Source organism: Oreochromis aureus, linkage group 6 (genome assembly GCF_013358895.1).
Source record: "Oreochromis aureus strain Israel breed Guangdong linkage group 6, ZZ_aureus, whole genome shotgun sequence".
NCBI classification, from domain to species: Eukaryota; Metazoa; Chordata; class Actinopteri; order Cichliformes; family Cichlidae; genus Oreochromis; species Oreochromis aureus.
Genome location: NC_052947.1, coordinates 6,853,215 through 6,868,901, shown reverse-complemented (window position 1 = coordinate 6,868,901; position 15,687 = coordinate 6,853,215). Strand labels below are relative to the sequence as shown.

The window sequence follows — 15,687 nt, the reverse complement described above, 5'->3', positions numbered from 1 at the left end:
AAAAACATTCAGCTTTGATATTAATGAGTTTTTTGGGTTCATTGAGAACATGGTTGTTGTTCAATAATAAAATTATTCCTCAAAAATACAACTTGCCTAATAATTCTGCACTCCCTGTATGGGCTCTACCACAGAGAACCCATTATACTAAAGGGATCCCCCAAAAAACAAAACTGCTCCACTCCCTATGTGGGATAAATGTGGGTCTGTCCTGTAGACTATTCACATATTTATAATACAAAAACGCCATAGACATCTTATTATTATATTTCAAAAGAAGATGTGAAAGTTATCAGCCCAGATTCCATTTTCTATGACAGACTGACCTTTTTAATAGGATTTTATGTTTGTTTGTTTTATAAATTGAGTTGATCCATAGTAGTTTACACATTTGGTAATAAGTAAATAATTCTTTAGTCTGGAAGAACACACGTATTCCTTGGGTGTTGTTTCAGGAAGGCCATAATAAAAATCCACTTAATTAAATAAGTGATGAAACCTGAAAATAGGTGTAGCTGAAAATAACTACTCGACTAACAAAGCTGCATTGCCTGATGCAGACCCCACTCGACCCATAGCTGGGTAGCTATGGGATTGTTCACCTGATACTGATGTAAGCTTTATGAAAAAAGGAAAATCTGAACCATAATTTCAAACATGGTTCCTGAGAGGAGTCTAACAAATTATGATTGTTTCTGCCATTCCACTTCAAGAAACTGAATTTTGCTGCTCTCTAGTGTTTAGGCATCAGAGCCAGACACATTCTTTTGCCAGCTCAAAAATTACCTTCATGATCAAACTGCTGCAGTGAAGCATTTTGAGGTGAGGTGAAGCAGTATTGAATTCTAACCTGACTCTGTTTTTCTAAGAATTCATTAATAAACTCACAGTGTTTGACAAAGGCTCAAATCTGTACACAGCAGCTCAAAGGTAAGCGGAGAGAGGCAGGCTTTTCCGTAGACTTTTGGATATCGCTGATGCATGTTGCTAAAGCAACACAAACACATTATTTTTCAGTCTGAAATGAAGTAATCTAACTAATACTAGGAAACTGGGTTTAAAAATAGAAATTAATATAGTTTAATAGAAATTAAACTCTGAAATCCATATAAAAGAAACTTCTTAGACTTCACTTTTAACAGAGACATCAATCAATAATCAGTCAATCAATATTTTATTTGTATAGCACATTTAAAAAGGACAGTGTCCATGAAAGTGCTTCACACAAGGTAGCAAAGCAGATTACCACGAAGGCAACAAAAACAGTTAAAAACAATTCAAAACAGTTATAGTTACAGTCACATAGCACAACTGCAGACCAGGTGGAAGTCTAAACTAATTTGCTTCAAAAGGTGAGTTTTTAAGTGTGATTTAAACAATTGAATGGAATCTGACATGCGAACATCGATAGGAAGATTGTTCCAGAGTTTGGGTGCGGCAATTGCAAAAGCTCGGTCCCCTCTGGTCTTTCGACAGGGCCTTTGTTGCACTAAGAGCAGTTGGTTAGAGGATCTGAGCGCTCTCTTGGGGTTATACACGTCGAGAAGGTCTGTTAGGTAACTGGGCACCAGGTTATTTAAAATTTTAAAAGTATACAAAAAGATTTTAAAAACGATACAATATTTAACAGGGAGCCGGTGTAGATTGGCTACAACTGGGGTGATGTGATCGTGCCTTCTGGTGCCAGTTAAGAGGTGTGTTGCGGCATTTTTGAACTAATTGCAAACGCTGGAGGAGAGAGAATTGGAGGCCCATGTACAGAGAATTGCAGTATATCCTAGAATCTTACAAACCAAATCACGAAATAAGGAGGTGTGAGGCAGGGTCAGAGGCTTTATTCTTTTCTACCAAAAACAAAACAAAAATAATGTTAGGAAATAAATACATTTAGAGGGACTTATAAGTATATATTTCATTAAGTGGCTCCTTATTGCTAATAATTGTGAAGTTAGTGATGTATGAATACATCACAGAAAGTATTTTACATACGGGTAAAAGAAAAAAATTACAATCATTTTTGGAGTTGAATAATTACAGTAAAAACCAAAATAATCCAGAGCATGGGGAAACAAAAGAAACAAGAAAATAGTATCAATTATGTCATTAGCACATCTGGATCAAGAGTCATCATAATTAATAAGTTACTGTAACATGTGTATGTTTCATTAATATCTGACCAATACCCCAGGAAGAGTAGTGATTCTTGTGACAATGGAAAAGTGCCCATAAAATGACAGAAATGACCTTAAACACAATGCTGCTCAATTTCATACAGGTTAGTTATGACGTCTGTGTGAAGACGTAGGAGAGAGAACTCAAACAGGTCAGTCAAATTAAAAATTGTCTTTGATGAAACTGTATTCAGGAGTGCTGGATGCATACTTAGGACTTCATAAAGATTTTAAAAGATTACCATGGATAAAAAGTCTGCTAGAGAGATGGTTTTCCATGTCTTGAAAGTCTGTTGACTGTGCTGTACAGAGCAGCTGGATCCTCTGCATCTTCTGGAGTTGTGGTCTGGATTCTGCTGAACAGATATCACAAAAAGCTCAAAACAGACTGAATTAAGTTGTTGTTTTATTTCTGTAAACACAAGAGAAGTCACTGACCTCGGGGCAGTACTGGCACTCCTGAAAGTGACAGCAGAGTAGACGACCCTCTCGTCTTCTTCCTTGTGTTTTTTGGCCTGAGCTGGTCTGATGTTGGCGTAGACCGCTTCACCCTTGTGTTTGACAAAGCAGACTGTAGTATAGACGACTTCACCATCTGCAGATTGCAGCTGTAGACATAAGAAATATACAATTCATAAAAGATTAAGATCAGTGCTTTAACTTTGACTACAAACACAACTAATGGAGATGCTTTTGGAGGTAAAAGAAAGCTTATGCTCATGAATAACAGATTTTAGGGTGGATCTCAGAGTAGTATACAGCTACTGCAGCAGTCACTTTAATGCTAGAATGTGTTTTTGTTTCTTTTGTACCAAAATAGTTCACCTCTCTCCTCTCACCTGTTCACTAGTGTCCGGTCTCTCTCCAGGCTCAGGCTGCTGTTGCTTGGGGGATCTCTTTTTTCTGGTCAGGATAATTCATTTTTAATGGTTAGATCAACGTGCTAAGTGCACTGATATTACAAACTCAACTACACAATAAATGACACTTAGCATCTGCTCACATGATCCACAGGATGACAGAGACGAGTAGGAGAGCCAGGAGAATAGCAGAGACTCCTGATACAACTGTTGGTTTCCATGCTCCTGAACAAAGAAAAGTGGTCAAATCATTTAGAGTTAAGGGTGTGACCCCAATTTTAGACATCAACACTGTAAGTCAATGGATTTATAAAACATAATCTCACTTAATTACTTAAACTTAAGCAAACCAAAAATCCCCAGTTTAATTAAAAACAGAAAGCTGCATGAGACAACTACATGTGTCGCTTATGACTCACAAACACAAACAGAGAACAAAGTCCAGATGGTGAGTTATAACTTTCAGTGTTTAATCAACATTTCTGGTTTCACTTACTTGATACAGTCAGCTGTAAGGTGGAGTAATGATGTCCTCTGTTGTTCTGGGCCTTACAGTAATAACTCCCACTGTGTTCAGGTGTGATGTCAGTGATGGTGAAGTTGTGTCCTGATGTTTTAGGTGAGTCTTCATCCTCCTTGTACCAGGTGTAACTAGCTGCTGGGTTAGCATCAGTGCTACAGGTCAGAGTGACTGAACTGCCCTCCACTATCTCAGCAGAGGGACTCACTGACACAGAGGGAAGCTTTGGAGGATCTGGAGGAAACAACATTTGTAACTGTGTATTTGAACTTTTATATAGTGCAGTTTAACAGCATAGTCTGAGCTACTAAATGAAACATCCTTTACATCATCCAGTGCAGCTGCTCATTGATCTGTAGCAGCTGACTGTTAATGTTAACAAACGCCGAGTCATCAGCTGAAAGAAACAACCAGTTTTACTCACATTTCACATCAACAGAAAGTTTTTCAGGTGTTGATGTTCCCAGCCTGTTCTCAGCTGTACAGTAATACTCTCCAGAGTCAGCGGACTGGACGGAGTTGAAGGAGAGCTGTGAATCTGTACTGAGAGGTGTTCGATTGTTTGCCTTGTACCAGATGTAATTAGCTGCTGGGTTAGCATCACTGCTACAGGTCAGAGTCACTGAAATGTTCTCCTTGATTTCACCAGAAGGACTCACTGACACAGAGGGAAGCTTTGGAGCATCTGGAGGAGAAAACACAGAGAGTTTCAATTGGAGTTCAACATCCTCATACACAATATAAGCTGATCAAATGACAGTTTATTATTGTTAACTCCACAACTGTCTGTTCTTTCAGTAAAATGAGCATGTTTGCTGTTTTTAACATTCACACCAGCAGAATGTGAAGGTGATCTGAAGGTGTGACACTCTGTCCAGTCTCAAAAGGTTCATTTCATTGAGAATTTTTCTGGAACTTTGTGTTTTTCTGCCAATGCTTGGTTGTGGTACTTCTCATCTAAGTCACTGTCACTATCATCCATTTTCTCACACTTGTCAATACACCCTGAACAGGTTTTAAACCTCTCGCAGGGCTAGATCATCTATCCATACATTTTTAACCACTTTTCAAGCTTGGCATAAAAAGTCCTTACAGTATCATCAGAGTCTTACATGTAAAGTTTCTCAGTAATGAAGAGAAGTTGAGCAATATACATGTTTTTCAAAACCTCACACCGCCTAGAATTTCCTTTAAGAGTTATTTATTTATTAAATCACCAGCACAATCACAGCAGTGATTGTGCTGGTGATTTAATCCTCTGTCTGACCTGTGATAAATGTCACTGCAGACTGTAATCACGAAATAGACAGACAAGAAGAAAGATGATAGCATAGATATTTTTACTAATTATAGATTATTAGGGATGGGTACCGGTGTCCGGTGCCATCTGACATAAACGGTAGTAACCAGACCGAAAAGCAGCGCACATTTCAGTGCTTTATTTCGGTACTTTTTTTTTCCTGAGCCAATTCTAGCCAATCATTTTACGTTTCCGAGAATAGTAGGCGGGGCCAGGTACGTACGTTCTTTTAGAGCAGAGCTACAGATTAAAAACGCCCAAGGCGAAGCGATCAAAAGTCTGGCTGTACTTCACAGCAAAAGATGCAAACTCAGCAGCCTGCAACAAGTGCTTTAAGCTGATACTGTGATACTGTCAAAGGAGGTAACACCTCAAATCTGATGAAACACCTGGCGACGCATAGCGGGGGGTTTTTAAAGCCGAGAAATGCACCGTATTTGATAGCTTGCTGCGAGACCTCACACCGTGCACATCTACTGCGGGTGTGGTGCCTGTTATCGGACCCGGAGTTAGCAACATCCCCCAAAAACCCGAAGAGTAGAGTCCTGGGCCCTAGCCCTGTCAGCGTAGCAGAAATGATGACGGATGATGATGGCAGCAGCAGCCGTTCTCCTCTGCGTGAGTAGCTTCATGTTGTTCGTGTGTAATTAACGTTGAGTACGCTAACCACATTATTACATTAATGCATGTAAGGTGAACTAGCAAACACCGTCGTAGTTACATGCGGCTGTCTTCTTGTTTGATGGCAGATACTCCCTTCACCCTGGCCAAAAAGGCTAAAATGACCAAAGAAAAAGTGGAAAACAGTTAAACATGAGAGGTTTCTGGACAAAGTTTGTGTTTTTTCCATTGTTTAAGCACTGCTTCCAGCCAAGAGTGAGAGCATATATGCCCTATAGCTGCAGAAAAGGCTAACATTGTTATCTTTTTACAAAAAAAAAACAGCTGAACATGAGAGGTTTTTGGACAAAGTTTGTGTTCTTCATTCTTTAAGCACCGGTTTGAGCACCGTTTAAGCACCGGCACCGTTTCAAAAGTACCGGTTTGGCACCGGTATCGGATACAACCTAAACGATACCCATCCCTATAGATTATACATAGTTTCACTCACATTTCACATCAATAGTGATGGATTTAAGTGTTGACCCCAGCTTGTTCACAGCTGTACAGTAATACTGTCCAGAGTCAGAGGACTGGATGGAGCTGAAGATGAGCTGTGGGTTTTTGCTGAGTGGTTGGCTGTTCCTCTTGTACCAGACATACGTAGCTGCTGGGTTAGCATCACTGCTACAGGTCAGAGTCACTGAAGTGCCCTCTGTGATTTCACCAGAAGGACTCACTGACACAGAGGGAGACTTTGGAGCATCTGGAGGAAACACAGGCAGACAACAGCATGTTTATTAGTTCCTTCAAAGGTTGAATTATTAATCAAATCAAACAACTCAAGGAATCTAATGCTACTGGAGCTTCTCAGTGAGGAAATCTGGATGGTGCTAGCAGAGATGTGTTCTCAGCCACATCATGACTTCATGAGCCAATCGATTTAATATTTACATAACCCAAATACCAAATACAAAAAATCTTATCTGCAAATTGTGGAACAACTTCAGAAAAATTTTCCTCAATGTAAAATTGTGAAGACTTTCAATACATGATCATCTGCAGTACATGATATCATCAAAAGATTCTGGGAATCTTGAGATGGGCCCAAAAATCTATATTGGATAGCATCGAAAACAAGCAAGTGATCGAGTAAAAAGGTAAACTTGTTCACCCACATTTGACATCAATGGAGGTAGATTCAGATCTCTTCCTCCCCACTTTGTTCTGAGCTGTACAGTAATACTCTCCAGAGTCAGAGGGCTGGATGGAGCTGAAGGAGAGCTGCCGTTCATTACTCAGAGGTTTTTGTCCATTCTTCTTGTACCAGGAGTATTGAGCTGCTGGGTTAGCATCACTGCTACAAGTCAGAGTCACTGCACCGCCCTCTCTGAATTCATTAGAAGGGCTCACCGTCACTGACACAAACTTTGGAGCATCTGTGAGACAAAACATCATTGTGCAAATGATGTGGAACTGACATAATGTAACAGCCACAAGTGGAGTCCTTCAACAGATTTTTTTCTGCAGAGAAGGAGTGTGAGGCTGTAGAATTACTAAAGGAATGAGCCGAAGTTTTATGACAACTGATGCAGTATATAAAAAATAAAATTTAAAAAAATTATCTGAAGGGAGATTACATCTCACTATCACAGAGAGAAGTTATTGATGGATCTGAGAGAAATATATGAAATTATTTCCACTCACAGTTCACGTTAATAGAAATATATTCAGATCTCTTCCTCCCTAATTTATTAACAGCTGTACAGTAATACTGTCCAGAGTCAGAGGGCTGGATGGAGCTGAAGACAAGCTGTCTTTCTTCACTAAGAGGTGTTCTTCCATTTATCTTGTACCAGACATACGTAGCTGCTGGGTTAGCATCGCTGCTACAGGTCAGAGTCACTGCACCGCCCTCCCTGAATTCATTAGAAGGGCTCACCGTCACTGACACAAACTTTGGAGCATCTGGGAAAAAAATATAGTTATACAATCAGTTAGTATTTTGTGAAAATGATGAAATATTTACATAATGTAACATCTAGTATTTCAATATCAAATTCATCTTCATGTTAAAAATATTTAAAAGGAGAAAAAAAAACATCTCACTGTGAAAGACAGAAGTTATTGATGGGTGAAATATATGAAATTATTCCCACTCACATTTCACGTTAATAGAAATATGTTCAGATGTCCTACTTCCCACTGTATTAACAGCTCTACAGTAATACTGTCCAGAGTCAGAGGACTGAATGGAGCTGAGGATGAGCTGTGGGTTTTTGCTGAGTGGTTGGCTGTTCCTCTTGTACCAGACATACGTAGCTGCTGGGTTAGCTTCACTGCTACAGGTCAGAGTCACTGAATTGCCCTCCTTGATTTCACCAGACGGACTCACTGACACAGAGGGAGGCTTTGGATCATCTGGAGGACATTAAAAGGGACCTTTAAATATTGTGTTGTTTTTTTTCCTAATATTGAAAATTTTATTTCACATGTTACATGGTTTATGGTGACACTGTGGAGTAAACTCACACACTGCAGCAGAGCGGTAACCCTCATGTCCTTTAATAGCACAGGAATAGCTGCTGTCATCATCTCCAACAGAGACTCTCAGAGAAGATGCTTCTTCTTTTATTTTCTGTCCATTTTTGTACCAAACATATGATGGAGGATCAATTACATCACAGCTGCTGTGACACTGCAGCTCTGTGTGGGCTGATGATTTTCCTCTCTTCACCTGCAGGTCTGAATATGGAAGGAAAGAACAAATCGTCTTCATTTTAACTAAACCATCAAAGTAAATGAAAACACGCAAACAGCCATTCAGAGCAGCACAGAAAGTAAGCAGCATGACTAAAAGATTTTAAAACACAATACTATCAATGAAAATCTTACCTGTGACAGTCAAAGTGACTCCAGGTGAGCCAGTATAACTTCCATCTGACTGATTTGTTATAAATCTGAACTTGTACTCTGCTGAGTCTCTCTCTCTCAGATCTGTGATCCTCAGAGTGCAGTCGTTCTCATGAAAGTGGTGCTTAATTCGGTGACTGTAGTCTGGGTCTGTTCTCAAATCCACTGGCCCATAATACTCATTTCTAATAAACCAAAATCTTTCCTGAACCATGATTCCACGGTTCCTATCATTTGGGTAACTGTAGCTGCAGTCTATGTCCACTGTTGATCCTTTTAAGGCGCAGATGTGAGTGGAAGTGTAAGTCACTGACCAACCATTCTGACCCAGTACCGCTGTAACACAGAGCACACACTACAGACACAATCACAGTGACATTAATAATAGAAACATTTCTATAAGGTTCCTTTATTCTAAGAAAACATGAAAAAGAAAAAGATGTGATACTATGAAAGTAGAGCTCTCTCTTTTTCATCACACTGTCACACTTTATGTTCATGAGTTGGGATTTCTTCAAGCATTCATGTATTAACCCTTCTATGGTGTTCGGGTCTGTGGGACCCGTTTTGAGTTTTTTTCAAAAGAAAAATTAAACATTTAATTATTTTTCTAACCTGAAATTCATTGGCTTTGGCTTATTTTCTGTGAAGAACAAATATCTGAACAAATTTTCAATGACCGCATACTGTACCTCCCCCCACGCATTTACATTACATACAAGGTGTGCGGGTCCACAGGACCCAGGTCTAATAAAAGTGTTGAAAGTGTAGGTCCTGTGTTCCCACACTCTGTCTTCCTCCTTTCTGGTGCTGCTGATAGTGTTTTTCTTCCCCTCCTGCTCCCGCACAAAGTTGCAACATTGTTGAAAATTCAACTATCAACGCCATCTGCTCTTACATTCCTGAACATTTTACCCGCTCTCTTGCGGGATCCAATTTTTTTTTGTCATACCCTGTACCACCTGCAAATTAGGGGCATAATACTATAAATAAGACTTTGCCAGTATGGTCCTTATCACAACTGATCAAGATGGCCAAAAGATTATCTGCTGCACAGGCCTTGCAATTGATTTTGGAAGAAAGAGGAGCTTCTGATGATGACGTCGAGGAAGAGGTTTCAGAATATGAGGATCACATTTCTGAAAATTCAGAGTCTGACAGTGACTTTGAAGAAGAGGATGAGGTTGAGCACCATTTAATAACAAAACGAAGACGAGTACCCCGTCAGCAGCCAGCTCCAGAACCAGCTCGTCAGCAGCCAGCTCCAGGACCAGAACAAGCCCACCAGACAGCAAGTGAAGAAATATGGATGTCAAAAAATGGTGAAATTGAATGGTCTTCTTGCCCAAGAAATGAGCCACCCTGCAGAGCTGCTAATGTGATAAGGATGCAACCAGGGCCAACACGGCTGGGAGTTACTCATGTGCAGGACATCAAGTCTTCATTTGATCTTTTCATCCCAGATTCCATCCAGAAAATTATTCTGGATTGCAGTAATCTAGAAGGAAGGCGTGTTTTTGGAGAGAGGTGGAAGGAGATGGACCAAATTGATCTACAGGCCTACTTTGGGGTTCTTATCCTTGCTGGAGTTTTCAGGTCCAAAGGGGAATCCACAGAATCCCTGTGGGATGCAGAAACTGGCAGAGAACTTTTTCGTGCATCAATGTCTCTGGAAAACTTCCACAAAATTTCCAGGATTATCCGTTTTGATAACCAAGATGACAGACCAGCTCGACAGCAGAGAGACAAGCTAGCTGCCATCAGGACAGTGTGGGATAAGTGGGTGCACCGCCTCCCCCTGTTTTACAACCCTGGACCTAATGTCACCATTGATGAGCAGCTGATGCCATTTAGAGGCCGCTGCCTCTTTAGGCAATACATACCATCAAAACCTGCAAAATATGGTATAAAGATCTGGGCTGCCTGTGATGCTACTTCCTCATACGCTTGGAACTTACAAGTCTACACAGGGAAACCTGATGGAGGAGCCCCTGAGAAAAATCAAGGCACGAGAGTTGTCCTGGACCTGACTCAGGGATTCAGTGGACACAATATCACATGTGACAATTTTTTTACCTCACACAAGCTAGGACAGGAGGTTCTAAAGAGAAAGCTGACCATGGTGGGAACAATACGAAAAAACAAATCTGAGCTCCCACCTCAACTGATGACTATGAAGAACAGGCCTGTCAAGTCATCCAAGTTTGTGTACACAGCTGACACGTCCCTGGTCTCCTATGTGCCAAAGAAAGGAGAGAATGTGGTACTCATGAGTACACTGCACAGGGATGGAAGAGTCTGTGACCAGGATCATCAAAAGCCTGAGATCATCATGGATTACAATGCCACGAAAGGAGGGGTGGACAACATGGACAAGCTGGTGACTGCCTACAGCTGCAAAAGGAGGACCCTACGCTGGCCATTGGTGATATTCTTTGACATGTTGGACATCTCAGCATACAACGCCTTTGTCATCTGGATGGCAGTAAACAAAGATTGGAACAGGGGGAAGCTCCAGAGGAGACGCCTCTTTCTTGAGGAACTGGGAAAGGCACTGGTGAGACCTAAAATCCTCATTGTTCTTGGAACACATTGTTCCAAGAACACCAGCTTCTGCAGCAATCGTGAGACAAATTCAGGAGGAGAATGCTAGCACCCCATCCCCCCGGCCTACAGAACCACCATCTGCCAAGCCTGAAGTAAGTGTGTGATGCTGTTGCAGTAAATGTCTGACATTTATGCCTTGCAAGAGAGAGAGAGGTGTTAGTAGCTTTTCTGATCGTTTCAACTAGGTTGTGGCCAGCAGCAACAAAAAGAAGCGGTGCGAAGTCTGTGGACCCAAGTTGGACAGGAAAACTCAATACACATGCAGCAAGTGTAAGAAATGCATATGCAACACACACACAGTGAAACTCTGCCCCTCATGTTTTGGATAGGCTGGTGTAAATAGGCAAAGAATTCAGTGGGGCTTATGTGTCGAGACTGATGTTGCTACTGTATGTGTTCAACTCATGTTATGTAAACTGTCCTGAATGAGTTATTTGTCTAATGAAGTTCAAATGAATAAAAATCAATAGTTGTGAAACATATTGCTTCATGTGTAAATGTGTTGTGTCTTTCCACTCACTTCACTTGATTATAACTGATTTTATTTCTTTATAACATTTTATTCAAAAAAAGAAGCACATTAATTCACAAATGTGCTCTAACAAAGGTAAAGGGGAAAAATGTTTGCTGTTCATATGGCTTGTAATTGGGATGAAGTAAACATCTGAGTAATTTAACATAAAATTGTTAGTGTTAATTTGGAAAGCCAAAACTCTAGCGGGTCCACCAGACCCATGAACACTGGCTGAGTAACAAAAATACGAACACCATACAAGGGTTAAGCTATAGTGAACAAAGAGACTGCAAGCCTGAGGAAGTTTACTAGGAGATAAATAGGACTTTGTAACCTAAATGTTGTTTTGTGAGTCCCAGATGTTCAGCTTTTACTTCTCTTCTCTCTAATGAGTCTGATGAGTTTTACATAAAACAGAAGTGCTTCATGCTCCTGTTGCTGTATTTGTAGGTCTCTAAGGGCTCATTTACAAGTAACTAAATACAGAATGGAAAGTTATGGAAATTAATTTATGAGGTTTGGTTCCCTTTTTAGTACAGACACTCATCACTGAATCCTTCAGATAAACTATTATCAGACCCACAGAAAGTTATATCAAACAGTCCTACCCATGTCTATGTATTTATAAAGCTAATGAGAGATGCTGAACATGTGAAAATATTTACCAGATCTGTGAAGACCAGTTTATTGATACAATAATATCCCTCTTTAATGAACACAATAATTTTAAACATCATATTTGTAAACTTTTAAAGTAAATGTAACTCTCTTAGCCTTTGTTGTAAAAGTTAGGTATTCAGTACCTGGTGCAGTGAGAAGCAGTACAACAAATCCACTCACTGCTGCTGCAGTTACACTCATGGCTGCTCCTCTCATCTTTCTCTGCTACTTCAAATAAAATTACATCAGTAAAAAATTGAGTTCTTGTATTTTACTGTAAAAAATCTATCAAATAACTATATGAAAACATGAACCTCTACTTACCATAGAGAAAGATGCCGTCTTTTAACGATAATGTTTTTCAGTGATCAGTTCAGTAAGTAGAAGACAGAAGTCAAGCTGTTAAACTAATCACACTTCCTTCATCTTCCCATTAATAATCAGTATCATGCCAGTAAACCCGGGACGCTCTGGTTTCCGTGCACATGTAGCTCCTTCATATTTTCTATTAAGTCTTAAAGCGTTCTAATTCCAAACCTCAGCTCAACATGACCAAAGACATTTATAGAGAGAACAAGAACTAGTTTTACAACTTTTATTTATGTAACACGAGATCTCAACAAATTCCTCCTAGGACCTGGCGTCCACATATGTGGACATCACATTTTGGGACGTCTAGACCAAAATACTTAATTTTCTCTACAAGGGCCTGATATCCACTTACGAGGACATTATACTGCCACTGTTCTATCAAAATTTGAAACAAATGTCCTCATATGTGGATCTCATTTTTCTCAAAAACAAAAATTAGGTAAAAAAAAAAAAAAAAAAATCTGGTAATTCTTTGTTTTTACATTTCTTTTGTTTTTACATTCACCCCAGTGAATTTTTACATTCACTCTTTCATGGCATGCATGAAAGAGTTCGGGTCTTAAGAGGTTAAGGTAATTCATATTGGGAAACCTAACTGTACAACAACATATAAAGAAACCCTACATAAGTGAGTGAAAGAGGATGAAAGATGCTCATTCAGTCAGGGGAGGTCAGCCTGAGCCCTGAAATACCCTGTGACATTAAATCTATGCTGTAGTTTTGCTTCTTCAAACCAAAACTGTCTGTAGTAGCACTCAGCACTGAGTGCTTTATTGTGAAAACAGTCTGTGCCACTCCTGTGTGTCACTTCCTCCCCTGCTTACCTTTCTGTGCAACTTTTGAATATTTTTTTTAAAACTAGGTGGAGTCGGAGCTATCACTTATCGATTTAATGGAATCAAAGCATTGATCTGAGTGGGTCAGATCAGCTCCAACAGAGGTGTTAAGGATGGAAATCGAGAAGCAGTTCTTTTGGAAGTGGCAGTGTGGTCATGGGAGAGTTACCTAAATGTTGCGATGCAGCTAGTTAAACTAAAGGCTACACAGGTTCAAAAATACACCCCAGTAGAGAAATTGTTTCAGTATAAGATCTACTTAACATGAGTAATATAGCGGAAAGTTAAAAAGCTTAAAACCCCATTAAAATAGACTGTAGCACTGGCTACATGTGTCCAAAAATCGATCAGTAAATGCAAAGTAAGGTGTGGGCCCTGAAGAAGGAAGGTGAAAAGACACACAACATCAACTTCACATCCAAAATGCTGTACAATGATGGAAATGTGAATGTGGGAGCCTACCACCAGGGAGGCCACAGTGCTACTGGTCTGTCCACCTGTAACCAAATGCAGCAACTAAAAGGATCTCAGATAAATAGTATTCCCAAAAGCTGGATTTTGCTGTTTTAGACACTCAGCCTAAAACCAAGTGCTCAGTCATATCAAATAAAAACACTAACATTTGTTCTGAAACTAAAATGCTAAATACATTCAGTAAAAACTACAAAAACACAATGATAAATATAAGCAATAAATGACCAGGTAAAACAGGCCAAACAGTATTAGATATTCACAACAGGCTGCCACCTGAGCTGTGTAGCACCAGTGCATTCTTCGCACTTCTTACAGCAGCCAGAGACCCCAGCACAGCTCTTAGTAAAGTCCCACACCCAGCTGCTCAAGCCAGGCAATTTTGTGAGAAAACAGTTCAATGAGCTGTCATCAGAAACAAATGCTGTGGCAACCACTGTGAAGAAAACACTGCAGGCTCTCTGACTGACTTTACAGCCAAAACCAGGGGCCCCAAAAGGTGGAGAAAAGTGCTGACGATTCTAAGCACTTTGACTGACAGAGGCCGTAGAAAACAGAACAGTCAATACTTTTTTGGTTTTGTTTCGTTTTAAGAATATTTCTAACTAGTTACAATAACATTATATTTGCTTCACAAAGTACTTATAATTGTTATATTTCCTAGCATTAGTTTTGTTTTGGGCAACGAAGAATAAAATCCAATTGGCCTCTGTTCCTGCCTCCCCCCTCCTTATTTCATGATTTGGTTTGGTCCAGGTGGATGCACTCAGGTGATGGTGATGTGAGATAGCACTGATTTTCTTTCCGATGTGATACCAAGTAAAATTCAGGCTGTTATTGATCCAATACTGATACTTTGTACAAAAAGTATTTACCTTCAGAATGAATACAAGACAACTTTGAGTTGGATTTTTATTTTTTTCTACACATACATACATACATAAATACATACATACATACATACATACATACATACATACATACATACGTAGCAAGTAAGGGAGGAAGAGAAAGACAAAAGGCAGGAGTGCACCTGAAGGACAGAGGGCCATGACAGAACAGGTCAAAATCCATGAAGCTGAGAGTCAGAGGAGAGAGAGAAAACAAAGACAGAAAAGGATTCATTCAAATAGAGGCTAAATGAGGCTCTAAAAGGTACTGAATCATGTGATATTTTTAGTTTTTCACACCAGGTAATAATGGAAAAGGGGCTTTAATTTTTGCTAAATAATACCACAGTGTTACAAGTCCTGATAAAACCTTAGAAATGAAAGAAGGTGTACTGATTTTGCCTGTGTGGTGACTTCACTAAATAAGTATTTGTTATTGTACAAGTAAAGCAAAAGAAACCAACATAATCCAGAGGAGAATAAAGTGTTCAAACAATATGTCACTGTCAGGGCTGACAGGCATACCGGGCAATGGCCGGTGGGCCGACGCACATCTTTTGGCCGATATATATTAAAATTAAAAGTAGATCATGAATCATGTTTATCGACCGCGATTTGTTGATTTATTTGTTTATTTATTTATTTGAAGGACATTAGGCTAATCCAATGAAATCTCTCAGCCTTCCTCGGCCCGCCTGTCCCTCAAGTTTTGCCATTTGAGCTGACCGGAGTTGGAGAGGAGCGGCTATGGACAACCCAAAAGAGCGCAAGTGGGAAGCAGAAAATCTCAGAGAAAAAAGGCAAAAAAGCCTTCAAGTCGACTCAACAAAATGCGCATAATTTACCGATATGTTTGCCCCCACAAGTTATACTGCAGCAGCAGCTGGTGCAGGGCCGGAGGAGGAGGCAGAATTAGCGAATCAGGGAGGAGGATGAGGAGAGAGACGTGGCACAGGGAAAGCTTGAGGAAGAG

At 40.0% G+C, this 15,687-nt stretch overlaps 2 protein-coding genes and 1 pseudogene across 2 annotated transcripts; 1 reads left to right on the top strand and 2 right to left on the bottom strand.

The window, feature by feature from the left end:
* Positions 1-2,402: 2,402 nt before the first annotated feature.
* Positions 2,403-4,152, bottom strand: LOC120440511 (B-cell receptor CD22-like). The gene is made up of 7 exons (XM_039613163.1): positions 4,125-4,152; positions 3,976-4,029; positions 3,528-3,785; positions 3,175-3,256; positions 3,011-3,074; positions 2,610-2,779; positions 2,403-2,524 (listed from the first exon to the last, which is right to left on the bottom strand). The coding sequence occupies exons 1-7, from the start codon at positions 4,150-4,152 to the stop codon at positions 2,431-2,433; spliced, it is 750 nt and encodes a 249-aa protein (XP_039469097.1). The 3' UTR covers positions 2,403-2,430.
* A 2,469-nt stretch (positions 4,153-6,621) lies between these two features.
* Positions 6,622-8,823, bottom strand: LOC120440510 (B-cell receptor CD22-like). The gene is made up of 4 exons (XM_039613162.1): positions 8,347-8,823; positions 7,984-8,196; positions 7,675-7,872; positions 6,622-6,890 (listed from the first exon to the last, which is right to left on the bottom strand). The coding sequence occupies exons 1-4, from the start codon at positions 8,576-8,578 to the stop codon at positions 6,622-6,624; spliced, it is 912 nt and encodes a 303-aa protein (XP_039469096.1). The 5' UTR covers positions 8,579-8,823.
* A 571-nt stretch (positions 8,824-9,394) lies between these two features.
* LOC116315589 lies at positions 9,395-11,075 on the top strand (annotated as a pseudogene).
* Positions 11,076-15,687: the final 4,612 nt, after the last annotated feature.